We start from the raw sequence: 14,076 nt of genomic DNA, 5'->3' as shown, positions 1-14,076 counted from the left end.
ACGTATTGTGGAACACCAGCGACATACTCGCCTTTTCCAGCCCACCAAGTCCGCAATCGCTGAACATTGTATTTCTACTTGCCACTCTATGAATTATAATGATACAAAAATTGTGGCTCAAACATCAAATTTCTCGAGTTCAATTGTAAATGAATCCATAGAAATAAAATTGCCAGACAGCGAGACTCTTATCAATCGAGATAGCAGTTACCAGTTAAATTCCGCTTGGAATCCTGTTGTAGAGAAACTTCGTAGTCAACGTAGTAATCGGTATAAAGATGAAGATCGATCTGATACCGAAATGCCAAGTTTTCACCGCGGAGGGCGCGCAGCGCACGGAGTTGTGAACGCGCACGCTAAACAGTATATGCGCAGCGCATGCGCAATGCAGCCCCCTTTGGATTTAAATAGCAGAGCTCAGCGCGTATTCGCCAGTACTTCTACAGCTGTACTCACCTGAAGATGGCCAAAAGACTTTGTGCCGAAATATCGTGGCAGTTCTCCCGTGTTTTTATGGATCAATAATAATGATGTTTCTGACAGCTAAGTACGACGAATCAAATATTCACAGTTAGATGACATGGCTGTGGTGATACTTCATGATGATTAAATATAGGGAAAAAGCTATTGCGTTCGCAATTTTCATAAGGAAGTAATATACTGTGCTGATGCTGACATGTCCACATAAATTTCACATCCCCCACCAATGCGCAAGATTAAACTAAAACCATCAGAAGAACGAATCCAAAAGCAAAATGAAATATAGAATGAAATACAATCTCGTTATTCAATTGCCACATCTAGTACATGGTCTCAGGAACACTTAATAAATATCGGCAGTTTAGTGCGCCAATGGCTGCTGCTCACCTGCGACGTACTGGTGTCCCCAAAGTGTACTGTGCTGCAAGTACTCCTGGTCACGGATGCTGGGGCTGGGGTTATTGGCCAGATCTGCGAAGTGCTCGTAGTCCAGCGGGAACTGGGACTCCTCACCGTCCAGGTCCTTGACCGCACGCCCCGACATCAGCGCCCCCAGAGACATCCTATGGAGTAAAGCTTTGTAGTGTTTTATATGGTTATATGGTACTAACACAAAACTTTAACCGTGGTAGTCTGGGGGAGGTGGGGTAGCGTCTTCAACTTTTAATCGGGTTGTATGGTGGGCGACAGTCAGTTTGGTACCCCAACATTGTCCAGGGTATCTCCAGACAGATCTTCAGTCTGGAATGTCATTGACTGGAGTAGAATTCAGCGATGAGTCCTACTTCGAACTGACCACCGATGACTAGCGAGGAAGTGTCTGGAGACGCCCCAGACAGCGGTGGGATACCAACCTGACTGTCCACCGCCATGCCTCACGACATCTGGGAGTGATGGTTTGGGGTGCCATTTTATTTCGAAGTAGAACCCCTATTTGTTGTCAAGCGCGGTACCTTTACAGCACAGAGATGCATCGACCCTAAACTCTGAATGTGTGCTTTCCATGACAATTTACTATCTACCTGAACACCTAGAAATTTGAAATGTTTAGTTTCACTAACAATATGCCAATTCTGTGAAATTAAAACGTCAGGTTTTATGAATTGTGTGTTAGAAACTGTCAAAAATGAGTCTTACTGTGATTTAGCATTAGTTTATTTCATACAAGCCATGAACTTAGGTCATGAACTGCACTATTTGAAACCGAGCCAATGTTGCGCACAACACCCTTTACCACTAAGCTAGGGTCATCGGCAGACAGAAATATTTTATTTACTCAAAATGCTAGAGGGCATATCATTTATATAAATAAGGAACAGGAGTGGCCCCAAAACTGAGCCTTGGGGCACCCCTGACGTGACTGTACCCCACTCAGATCCCACATTACAGGCATTCTCAACAATGTAAATAATGACCTTTTGCTGTCTGTTGCTAAAGTAAGAGGTGAACCAATTGTGAGCTACTCCCTGTGCTCCGTAATCGTCCAACTTCTGGAGTAATGTTGTGATCAACACAATCAAATGTCTTAGTTAAATAAAAAAAAATATGCCTAGCGTTCGAAACCTTTTGTTTAACCCATACAGTACCTCACAGAGAAAAGAGAATATAGCATTTTCGTTTGTTAAAAGACTACTAAAGCCGAACTGTACATTTGATAGCAAATCGTGTGATATAAAATGATCAATTATCCTTACATATACAGCCTTTTCAATAACTTTAGCGAACAATGATGGCATAGAAATAGGTCTAAAATTATCTCCATTATCCCTTTCTCCCTCTTTATAAAGAGGGTTTACTACTGAGTACTTTAATCCTTTAGGGAAGTGACCATTCCTAAAGGAAAAATTACTGTGACTAAATATAGGGCTAAATGTGCAGCACAGTACTTCAATATTCTGCTAGCCACTCCACCATAACCATGAGAGTCCTTAGTCTTCAGTGATTTAATTATTAGTTCAGTCTCCCCCTTGTCTGTATCACAGAGGAGTATTTCAGACATCAGTCTCGGAAAGGCATTTGCCAAGAAAGTTATATGATTCCCTGTAGAAACTAAATTTTTATCTAGTTAAACAGCAAATCCCAGAAAATGATTGTTAAATACTGTACATATATCTGATTTATCAGTAACAGAAATACTTTTACTACGAACTTACTTTATGTCGTCGATCTTGTGCTTCTGACCTGATACTTCCTTCACAACTGACTGTATGGTTTTAATTTTATCCTGTGAATTAGCTATTCTATTTGCATACCACATACTCTTTGCGTTCCTAATAACATTTTCAGCATCTTACAGTCTTGTTTGTAATGGGCTACTGTAGCTTGATTGTGACTACTTCCAGCATTTTGATATAATTTCCTCTTTCTTCTACATGATATCTTTATCACACTAGTCAGCCACTCAGGCTGCCTGCTACCGCTATTCCTCCGTTTAGAACGTTCTAATGGAAAGCAACTCTTAAAGAGCATGAGAAATGTGTTAAGGAAAGCATTATATTTATCATCTATGTTATCGGCACTATAAACATTCTGCCAATCTTGTTCCTTGACAAGGTTTAAGAAACTCTCTATTGCTGTTGCATTAACTTTCCTGCATAGTTTGTAATTATATGTGACATTTTTTTGACTACCAAAGTCTTATAGTGTAAAAATTTGTGCATCATGGTCTGAAAGGCCATTAACCCTTTTACCAACAGAATGCCATCTAATAAAGAAGGACGAATAAAAATATTGTCTATGGCTGTGCTACAGTTCCCCTGATTCTAGTTTGAAAAACCACAGTCTGCATCAGATCATATGAATTTAGGAGATCTACCTATATCCTTTTTCTTGTATCACCATATACAAAAGCCGGCCAGGGTGGCCGAGCGGTTCTAGGCGCTACAGTCTGGGACTGCGCGACCGCTACCTTCGCAGGTTAGAATCCTGCCGCGGGCATGTATGTGTGTGATGTCCTTAGATTAGTTATGTTTAAGTAGTTCTAAGTTCTAGGGGACTGATGACCTCAGAAGTTAAGTCCCATCACAGAGCCATTTGAACGACATACAAAATTTATATTGAAGTCACCACATATAACTAATTTCTGGTACTTCCTACAAAGTGAATCAAGAACTCTCTCCAGTTTGAGCAGAAATGCTCTGAAATCAGAGTTAGGGGACCTTTAAACAACAACAGTTAGAAGTTTAGTTTCCCTAAATTCATCTGCCCCTGCAAAACATTCAAATATCTGTTCAGCGAAGTGTCGTGATAAGTTTATGGACTCAAATGGAATACTGTTTCAGCTTTGTCTTTAAATTACGTGTTGATTGACATAGGTCAAGTGCTAATTGGCCCAGTACTTCAAAAGTCGATTTAATTAAAGGCTGATTAAATCATATAAAATGAATATTCCGCGACATTTAGAGACCTCCACAGGCTTGCTTGATCACAGCACTCCTGGCTTGGGAAGAGATTATAATATTCTTATGACTGATTTAATTAATATAGAATTTAAATAATGTGGCATTTTCCTGACTGGTCAAGGTAATGGTTTGTTTGAATTGTAGTCCTTCTTCACCATCGCAATATTTATGTCGATACAGACATGAAAGTTTATGTCTGTATTGAGATAAATATAAAAATATGTGGTAAGATAGGGGTGGAGAAAAAGCAAGAGCAGTGTAGGATGTGTATTCAAAACGTAACGGTAATTTTGTAATTTACCGGGTTTTATTACTCAGATTCACGAGATTTTTTCGTTGTGTCTGTGCAGTGTTACCTATACCGGATATTTCGTCTGTTCTTCAGTGTTACCTATATGGGATATTTAGTTTGTTCTTAGCTATCAAAAAGTTACATGTTTTTAGGTGCAGTGCATGATATTTTATTCTGTACAGTGACGTCAAAAATAATCTGAAAAGTCTGTAAGGCTATTGTAGAGTAGGTTGTTTTGAGAAACAATGCTAAAAAAAAAATTCACACGTTGCGCCTGCGCCGTTTCTGATTTACTTAGCACTGAAGTTAGCCAAAAGGCCGTTACGCGCGCAATTTCATTTGACCCACTAGTTAGAATTTTTCTCATTCTCATCGTGTAAATGATAGGGCACGCGATTGCTCAGCCTTTGGCTCGTGTTCGATACTTACTACCGTCCTACGTCGATTTTTTGTATAGCTATCTAGTTTGGCTTTAGGAAACCAAACGATGAACACGTTCGGCAGCACAGTCTCTGCCGCGGGCTGCTTGAATTTGAGCGCGCATAGTCGTGATTGGCTAACTTCGATGCTAATCAACTGGAAAACGGCGCAACGTATTGCTTTCTTTTTTAAAGTAATCATGTATCAGCACAAGCTTACAAGCTTGTCAGTCTGTTTCTGGCCATTCTGTATAAATGTTAATCACGCAGTTAGTATAAAATTGTTCTATAAGAACGGACTAGAGAGCAACAAAGTTTTAGAAACGCGAAATATTGCTTTTGGTGACCCTGCAATAAATGAACACATGGCTTACGAGTGGTATGAGAGTTTATAAACAGGTCCCAAGATGACGAGTGGCCTGATGGTCCCAGGACATGTTAACCAACGAAATCGAGGAACAACTGAAAGAAATGATTATGAAAGATCGGAAAATCAGAGTCAGAGAAGTCGTCAATCGTGCTGGCATATAATTTTTTTTCCTTTTCAGAATGTTTGGGTATTCAACGTTTGGGTATTCAAATTGTTCCGAAACTGATGAATTTCGAACAAAAATAGCGGTGAATGCAAATTGTTAAAGAGTTGCAGTGTGAAAAATGATGCAGAACTACTGAAAAGTGTCATAAAAGCTGATGAAACGTGGCCTTACGAATTTGATTTCGAAACTAAGGATCAGTCCCGCTAGTAAAAGCATTCTTGATCGACAAGACAGGAAAAAACTCGACAAGTACCGTCAAATATGAAAGTAATGCACATTGGTTTCTTTAATTTTAACGGCATAGTACACAAACCGCTCTTACCACAACCTTGAAAGATTAATAAGGAGTACCAATTACACATTCAACGCAGCCTGCGTGAAACAATGCGAAAAAAAACACCTGGATTTGTATCGAAAAAAAGTCATTGGTTCTGCTTCACTATAATACACATGCTTCTAAATCATTCGTTGTTCGTAACGCTTTGTTGAAAGACAGTAATGAAGTGATATCCCATCGTTCATATTCACGGAAATGGCCCTGTGTGATTTTTTCTGTTCCAAATAATAAAAAGTCTCAAAATACCATCATTTTATAAACATTTTTTACACTCTGCAGCTCCCTCTAGTACAATGGAAGTTATTCATTGATGTCTTAATAGACGTCCTATCATTCTGTTCCTTCTTCTCTTCAGTACTTTCCATAGACTCCTCTCCTCGCCGATTCTGCGGAGAACTTCCTCATTGCATACCTTACCTGTTAACCTAATTTTCAACATTCTCCTGTAGCATCACATCTCAAATGTTGCTATTCCCTTGTGTTCCGGTTTTGCCACAGTGCATGTTTCACTAGCATGCAGTACTGTGTTCCAAACGTACGTTCTCACAAATTTCTTCCTCAAATTAAGGCCTATGTTTGATGTTAACAGACTTCTCTTGGCCGACAATGCCCTGTTTGCCAATGCTACTCCGCTTTTGATGTCCTCCTTGCTCTGCCTAGATACCAGAATTCCTTAATTTCATCTACTTTTCTTCTTCTTATTATTATTACTTTTGTCTTTCTTCGATTTATTCACAATCCATATTCTGTACTATACTGTATTACACTCTTGATTCCATTCAGCATATACTGTAATTCTTCTACACATTCACTGAGAATAGCAACGTCATCAGCGAATCTCATCTTCCACTCTTGAAACTTTATTTCCCTCATTCCTTCTTCGATGTATAGACTGAACAGTAAGGGTGAAAGACTACAACACTGTCTTACACATTTTTTTAATGTGAGCGTTTCGTTCTCGATCTTCCGGTCTTATTATTCCCTCTTGGTTATTGTAGAGATTGTAAATTACCCGTATTTCCATGTAGCTTACATCTATGTTTCTCAGAATTTCGAACATCTTTCACAATCTGACATTATTGAACGCTTTTTCCAGGTCGACAAATCCTATGAACGTGGTTTGGTGCCATTATTAACCGCAACGTCAGAAGTGCCTCTCTGGCGCCTTTACCTGTCCTAAAGCCAAACTGATCGTCAACTAACACATTCTCAATTTTTTTCCATTCTTTTATAAATTATTCTTGTCAGCTTCTTCGATGCATGGGCTATCATGCTGATTGTGCGACAATTCTCGCACTTATCACCTCTCGCAGTCTTCGGTATTGTGTGGGTGATATCTTCCGAAAGTCAGATGCTATATCGCAGTCTCATACATTCTGGACACCAACTTGGAATGTTGTCTGTCCCTTCTGCCTCATTTGGTCCTAAGTCTTTCAACGCTGTTTTAAATTCTGATTCTAATACTAGATTCCCCAGCTCTTCTATATCGACTCCCCTTTCTCCTTCTATCATATCACGCATATTTTCCTCCTCATAGAGGCTTCCAATGTGTTCTTCCCACCTATCAACTCTGTATTTAACAGTGGAATTCCTATTGCTCTCTTAATGTTACCATCCTTGCTTTTAATTTTACCGAAGACTTATCTTACTTTGCTGTTTCAGTCTTTTCGACATTCATTCCTTCATAATTTTTCACGCAGCCGTTACGGTTTAACTTCCCTGTACTTCCCTTTACTTAATTCCTTTGTCGTTTGTATTTCTGTATTCCTGAATTTCCATGAATATTTTTGTACTTCTTTCTTTCATCGACTAGTTGAAGTATTTCTTCTGTTACCCATGGTTTCTTCGCAGTTACCTTCTTTGTACCTATATTTTTCTTTATAACTTCTGTGATTGCCCTTTTTAGAGATGTCCGCTGGTTTTCAACTGAACTGCGCACTGAACTGTCCCTTACCGCAGTATCCATAGCATCAGAGAACTTCAAGTGTTCAGCATCCCACTTCTTTGTGCATTTGTTCTGCCTGTCTAGTGTGTTCTGTCTGCTCTTCATCACTACTAAATTGTAGCCTGAGTTTATACTTGCTCCTCGGTACGCGTTACAATCCAGTATCTGATTACGGGCTCTCTGCCTGACCATGATGTAATGTACCTGTAACCTTCGTGTATTATCCAAGTACACTATTTCCTCTTACGATTGTTGAACAGAGTATTCGCTAACAGTAGCTTAAATTTATCGCTGAACTCAATTAGTCTTTCTCCTCTCTGTCATTTCTACTACCGAGCGCACATTCTCCCGTAACCCTTTCTTGGACTCCTTTTCCTACAACCGGATTCCAATCCTCCCTTTGCGTACTGAACTACCCGTTCGATATCCTCATATACTTTCTCTATCTCTTCATCTTCAGTTTGCGTCGTCAGAGTGTATAGCTGAACGATCATTGTCGGTAATGGGCTTCCGTCGATTCGGATGAGAACGAAATTATCACTGAAATGGGTCACAGTACCTCACACTCTCTGCCCCACCCCTATTTACAACGAATCCTACTCCCGTTGTACCATTTTCTGCTGCTGCTGTTGACATTACGCTATACTTATCTGACGAGAAATCCTTTTCGTCTTTCCATTTCATCTCACTGATCCATACTATATCTAGAATGCGCCTTAGCATTTCCCTTTACAGATTTTCTAGCTGCCCTACGACGTTAAAACTTATGACATTTCACCCCCGACACGTACAACGTTATCCTTTCGCTGGTTACTCATTTTTCCTAGTGGTCACTTCCCCTTGAAAGTCTGAACATCTGAATGTGGGACTAGTCTGCAATCTTTCGCCAGTGGAACCGTTTGTTCAGTTACAGGCCATATATCCTGTGGGTGCACAGTTTGTGTCTTTAATGCAGTGGTTTCCATTACCTTCTGATTCTTCATGTCGTTGATCATTACCTTTTCTTTTACCTTTATTGACAGTTTCCCATCCCATGTACAAAAGAGTGCCCTGAAACTCTGTCCTCTCCTTCGCCATGTTTGACAACGCCATCGGCTGAATGAGGGTGAATTCTCATGCCGGAAGTCTTCGGCCGCCATTGCTAATGATTTTATGCAAATTTTGAGCAGTGGCGGGATTTGAGCAGAGGGTGTGTGGACGTTTTTATTACTAATCAAAGAGGCTACCCCTAGACAATGGTAAAAACAAGATTAAAACCTCATATTTACGAGTGCTAAAAGCTGCCCCAGAGATGGAATTCCAGAAGTGTTTCTGGGTTCGGTGGAAGAGTTAGCATGGTTCAAAGTGGTTCAAATGGCTCTAGGCACTATGGGACTTAACATCTGAGGTCATCAGTCCTCTACACTTAGAACTACGTAAACCTGGCTAACCTAAGGACATCATACACAACCATGCCCGAGGCAGGATTCGTACCTGCGACCGTAGCAGCCGCGTGATTCTGGAATGAAGCGCCTAGAACCGCTCGGTCACAGAGGCTGGCTAGTTAGCATGGATTTATAATATTCAATGGTGACTATTTCGAAGAGGACAACGTTGATGCAGATGAATAAATAAATTATTTTCAGCAATCAAAAATTCACGTTATTTCTTAGAGCACATCTAGTACATACCATGTTGGACAAATGGGTACTCACCTGTTGGTATCGGGGAAGTCGATGTAGGCAGCGTCTGCCGCGTCCGCGAGATCCTTACCCATGCGATCCACCACCTCTCTCAGAAGCACATCAGGGAGGAGTGCCTCCTGCGAACAAACAGAAATCACTTTGTGGTGGACATTGCTCAACGTAGAGGGGTGTTTATTTTGAACAGTGAAGAAACACACATTGCTAACGATCTAGAAGCTGTAGTAGATTTATGAAATTTAATCGCAGTGTCGCAATCCTTCTGAAATTTACTGTTAAAAATTTACTGTTAAGAATGACTGGGAGTCGAATCCATATTTCCCGCATGTCGCGAGCGATCGCTTCAACCACTTTGGCTACCGGGGCCAGAACAGACACAAACTTCCATATGTCATAGCGTCTACGATCCCATCGATTGCAACTTCACTTGGATTTCCGCCACACCCTCTCAAGGAAATAAACGTATTCAACCTTAGTATTACGATTATTGTTTTGCCTGTCGAGGTTTGTGGCTCTGAGCACTATGGGACTTAACTTCTAAGGTCATCAGTCCCCTAGAACTTAGAACTACTTAAACCTAACTAACCTAAGGACGTCACACACATCCATGCCCGAGGCAGGATTCGAACCTGCGACCGTAGCGGCCGCGCCGTTCCAGACTGTAGCGCCTTTAACCGCTTGGCCACCACGGCCGGCCGAGGTTTGTGAAACTTGTTTTTAACAATGTCTGAAGAAAAAGAAATTGGTGACGATCTTGAAACTGTACTAAATTGCAGATGTTCCTGTTTCGAATCCCGGGCCGCCACAAATTCTCATATGCCACCAACTACTCATATCAGAAAGATTCCGCAACCGCGAATTAATATCACAGATGAAATGTGTTATGTATTACTCACCAAAGGAAAATAAAAATTTAGCATCATGCAGCAATGGCTTCACATGGATTAAGTTTTAATCACACAGATAAGCTTGACATTGGCGGCCGAAGACTTCCGGCATAGGAAGTCACCCTCGTTCTGCCAACGGCCCTGTCAAAGATGGCAGAGGAGCGGACAGAGTTTCAGGGGCACTCTCTTGCGTTTGGGGTGGGGAACAGCCCCTAAAGGCGGAAGAATCAGCAATGATCAACGGCATGAAGATGCAGAAGGCAATGGAAACCACTGCATTAAAGACACGTAACGTGTATCCACAGGACATGTGGCCTGTAATTGAAAAAGTGTCATGATGATCACTCCATTGGCAAAAGATTCCGGAATAGTCCCTCATTCGGATCTCTGGGAGGGGACTACCAAGGGGAAGGTGAGCATGATAAAAAGGATGAACAACCAATGAAAGGATAACGTTCTACGAGTCGGGGCGTGAAATGTCAGATGCTTGAACATGGTAGGGATGCTAGAAAATCTGAAAAGAGAAATGCAAAGGCTCAGTCTAGGTATAGTAGGGGTCAGTGAGATGAAATGGACAGAAGACCAGGATTTCCGGTCAGATGAGTATACGGTAATATCAGCAGTAGTAGAAAATGCTATTACGGGAGCAGAATGCATTATGAATAGGAAGGTAGGGCAAAGAGTGTGTTACTGTGAACAGTTCAGTGATAGGGTTATTCTTATCAGAATCGAAAGCAAACCAAAACCGACGTCGACAGTTCAGATATACATGCCGACGTCGCAAGCTGAATATGAAGAGATAGAGAAAGTATCTGAGAATATTGAAAGGTTAATACAATACGCAAAGGGAGATGAAAATCTAATAGTCATGGGGGACTGGAATGCAGTTGTAGCGGAAGGAGTAGAGAAAAAGGTTACAGGAAAATGTAGGCTTGGGACAAGAAATGAGAGAGGAGAAAGACTAATTGAGTTCTGTAGTAAATTTAAGCTAGAAATACCGAATACTCTCTTGAAGAATCACAAGAGGAAGGGGGTATACTTGGAAAAGACCGGGTGATACGGGAAGATTTCAGTTAGATTACATCATGGTCAGACAGAGATTTCGAAATCAGATCTGGATTGTAAGGCATACCCAGGAGCAGATATAGTCTCAGATCACAATGTACTAGTGAAGAAGAGTAGGCTGAAGTTTAAGAGATTAGTCAGGAAGAATCAATATGCAAAGAAGTGGGATACGGAAGTACTAAGGAATGACGAGATACACTTCAAGTTCTCTAAGGCTGTAGAAAAAGGAATAAACAATATTCCAGTAAGTAGTACAGTTGAAGAGGAATGGAAATTATTAAAAAGGACAATCACAGAAGTGGGAAACAAAAACATACACTCCTGGAAATGGAAAAAAAGAACACATTGACACCGGTGTGTCTGACCCACCATACTTGCTCCGGACACTGCGAGAGGGCTGTACAAGCAATGATCACACGCACGGCACAGCGGACATACCAGGAACCGCGGTGTTGGCCGTCGAATGGCGCTAGCTGCGCAGCATTTGTGCACCGCCGCCGTCAGTGTCAGCCAGTTTGCCGTGGCATACGGAGCTCCATCGCAGTCTTTAACACTGGTAGCATGCCGCGACAGCGTGGACGTGAACCGTATGTGCAGTTGACGGACTTTGAGCGAGGGCGTATAGTGGGCATGCGGGAGGCCGGGTGGACGTACCGCCGAATTGCTCAACACGTGGGGCGTGAGGTCTCCACAGTACATCGATGTTGTCGCCAGTGGTCGGCGGAAGGTGCACGTGCCCGTCGACCTGGGACCGGACCGCAGCGACGCACGGATGCACGCCAAGACCGTAGGATCCTACGCAGTGCCGTAGGGGACCGCACCGCCACTTCCCAGCAAATTAGGGACACTGTTGCTCCTGGGGTATCGGCGAGGACCATTCGCAACCGTCTCCATGAAGCTGGGCTACGGTCCCGCACACCGTTAGGCCGTCTTCCGCTAACGCCCCAACATCGTGCAGCCCGCCTCCAGTGGTGTCGCGACAGGCGTGAATGGAGGGACGAATGGAGACGTGTCGTCTTCAGCGATGAGAGTCGCTTCTGCCTTGGTGCCAATGATGGTCGTATGCGTGTTTGGCGCCGTGCAGGTGAGCGCCACAATCAGGACTGCATACGACCGAGGCACACAGGGCCAACACCTGGCATCATGGTGTGGGGAGCGATCTCCTACACTGGCCGTACACCACTGGTGATCGTCGAGGGGACACTGAATAGTGCACGGTACATCCAAACCGTCATCGAATCCATCGTTCTACCATTCCTAGACCGGCAAGGGAACTTGCTGTTCCACAGGACAATGCACGTCCGCATGTATCCCGTGCCACCCAACGTGCTCTAGAAGGTGTAAGTCAACTACCCTGACCAGCTAGGTCTCCGGATCTGTCCCCCATTGAGCATGTTTGGGACTGGATGAAGCGTCGTCTCACGCGGTCTGCACGTCCAGCACGAACGCTGGTCCAACTGAGGCGCCAGGTGGAAATGGCATGGCAAGCCGTTCCACAGGACTACATCCAGCATCTCTACGATCGTCTCCATGGGAGAATAGCAGCCTGCATTGCTGCGAAAGGTGGATATACACTGTACTAGTGCCGACATTGTGCATGCTCTGTTGCCTGTGTCTATGTGCCTGTGGTTCTGTCAGTGTGATCATGTGATGTATCTGACCCCAGGAATGTGTCAATAAAGTTTCCCCTTCCTGGGACAATGAATTCACGGTGTTCTTATTTCAATTTCCAGGAGTGTAGATACAAAGAAGGTAACTGTAAAGATGTTATATCCTAGCCAGTAATGCCAACCTAGCCCGCTGCCAAAAGGTTGGCAGCATCAAAGTCCGGACGCCGTCCGCCTAAGCAGCGCCAGCGATACAGGAAATCGCCGCAAGTCTGCGCGCGCCACCGCTGGCTTCTGGCTTCTTAAGCGCTGGAGTCGCGAGCGCTAGGACAGTTCTGTATTCGCCGGTCAGTTGTATACTCGCCACCGATTTGTGTACTTGCTAGTCAGTTGTGTGTTCATCGCAGCAGAGTTGTTGTTTGTCGTCAGCCGACGCTGACCTAGCCGCTCCGACTCGAACTAGACAGATTTCTGTAGACACGGAGTTCACTACTGTGTTTCTGTATCTTCGTTAATAAAGATAAGTACCGACTTTTATTTAATCAGAGTGTTTGGGTTTTCATCTTTCTGTTCACTGTTCCAGCGGACCGGTCGGCCCGCTATTAAAAGTGTGGCGGTGACTTCGTAAGCCGTTTCTACAGCGAAGTGTTTGTCGCTACGAACGCCGCCACAAAAAAAGAAACCAAGGGTAACAGAAGGAATACTTCAGCTGATAGATGAAAGAAAGAAGTACAAAAATGTTCAGGGAAATTCAGGAATACAGCAATACAAGTCGCTGAGGAATGAAATAAATAGGAAGCGCAGGGAAGCTAAGACGAAATGGCTACATGAAAAGTGTGAGGAAATCGAAGAAGAAATGATAGTCGGAAGGACTGACTCACCATATAGGAAAGTCAAATTAACTTTCTGTGAAATTAAAAGTTAGGGTGGTAACATAAAGAGTGCAATGGGAGTTCCATTGTTTTATGCAGAGGAGAGAGCAGGTAGGTGGAAAGAGTACATTGAAGACCTCTACTAGGAGAATCTTTGTCTGAAGTGATAGAAGAAACAGAAGTCGATTTAGAAGAGATTGGGGATCCAGAATTAGAATCAGAATTTAAGAGACCTTTGGAAGACTTAATATCAAATAAAGAAGAAGGGATCGATAACATTCCACCAAAATTTCTAAAACCATTTGGGGAAGCGGCAACAAAACGGCTATTCACGTTGGAGTGTAGAATGTTCGAGTCTGGCAATATATCCTCTGACTTTCGCAAAAATATCATCCACACAATTCCGAAGACTGCAAAAGCTGACAAATACGAGAATTATCGCACGTTTTAGACGTGCCTGTGTCACATTTACAGTTTAAGTTCTCCACCATCAAATACTTTCAAATAGTCAATGATAATAAAGATTAGTGGTTTATGTATCGTCCACAACGAG

At 42.7% G+C, this 14,076-nt stretch overlaps 1 protein-coding gene across 1 annotated transcript in view; it reads right to left on the bottom strand.

The window, feature by feature from the left end:
- The window catches only part of LOC126092412 (uncharacterized), a 70,068-nt gene that overhangs the window by 26,976 nt on the left and 29,016 nt on the right, over nucleotides 1–14,076 (bottom strand). Inside the window, exons 3-4 of the mRNA XM_049907999.1 lie at nucleotides 9,105–9,211; nucleotides 868–1,043 (exon numbers count right to left, since the gene is read on the bottom strand). Of these exons, the coding sequence (XP_049763956.1) occupies nucleotides 868–1,043; nucleotides 9,105–9,211 (283 nt within the window). The remainder of the gene's footprint in view (nucleotides 1–867; nucleotides 1,044–9,104; nucleotides 9,212–14,076) is intronic.

Source organism: Schistocerca cancellata, chromosome 7 (assembly GCF_023864275.1).
Source record: "Schistocerca cancellata isolate TAMUIC-IGC-003103 chromosome 7, iqSchCanc2.1, whole genome shotgun sequence".
NCBI lineage: Eukaryota > Metazoa > Arthropoda > Insecta > Orthoptera > Acrididae > Schistocerca > Schistocerca cancellata.
The sequence above is the reverse complement of the archived record's forward strand: the minus strand, read 5'-3'. Positions and strand labels throughout refer to the sequence as shown.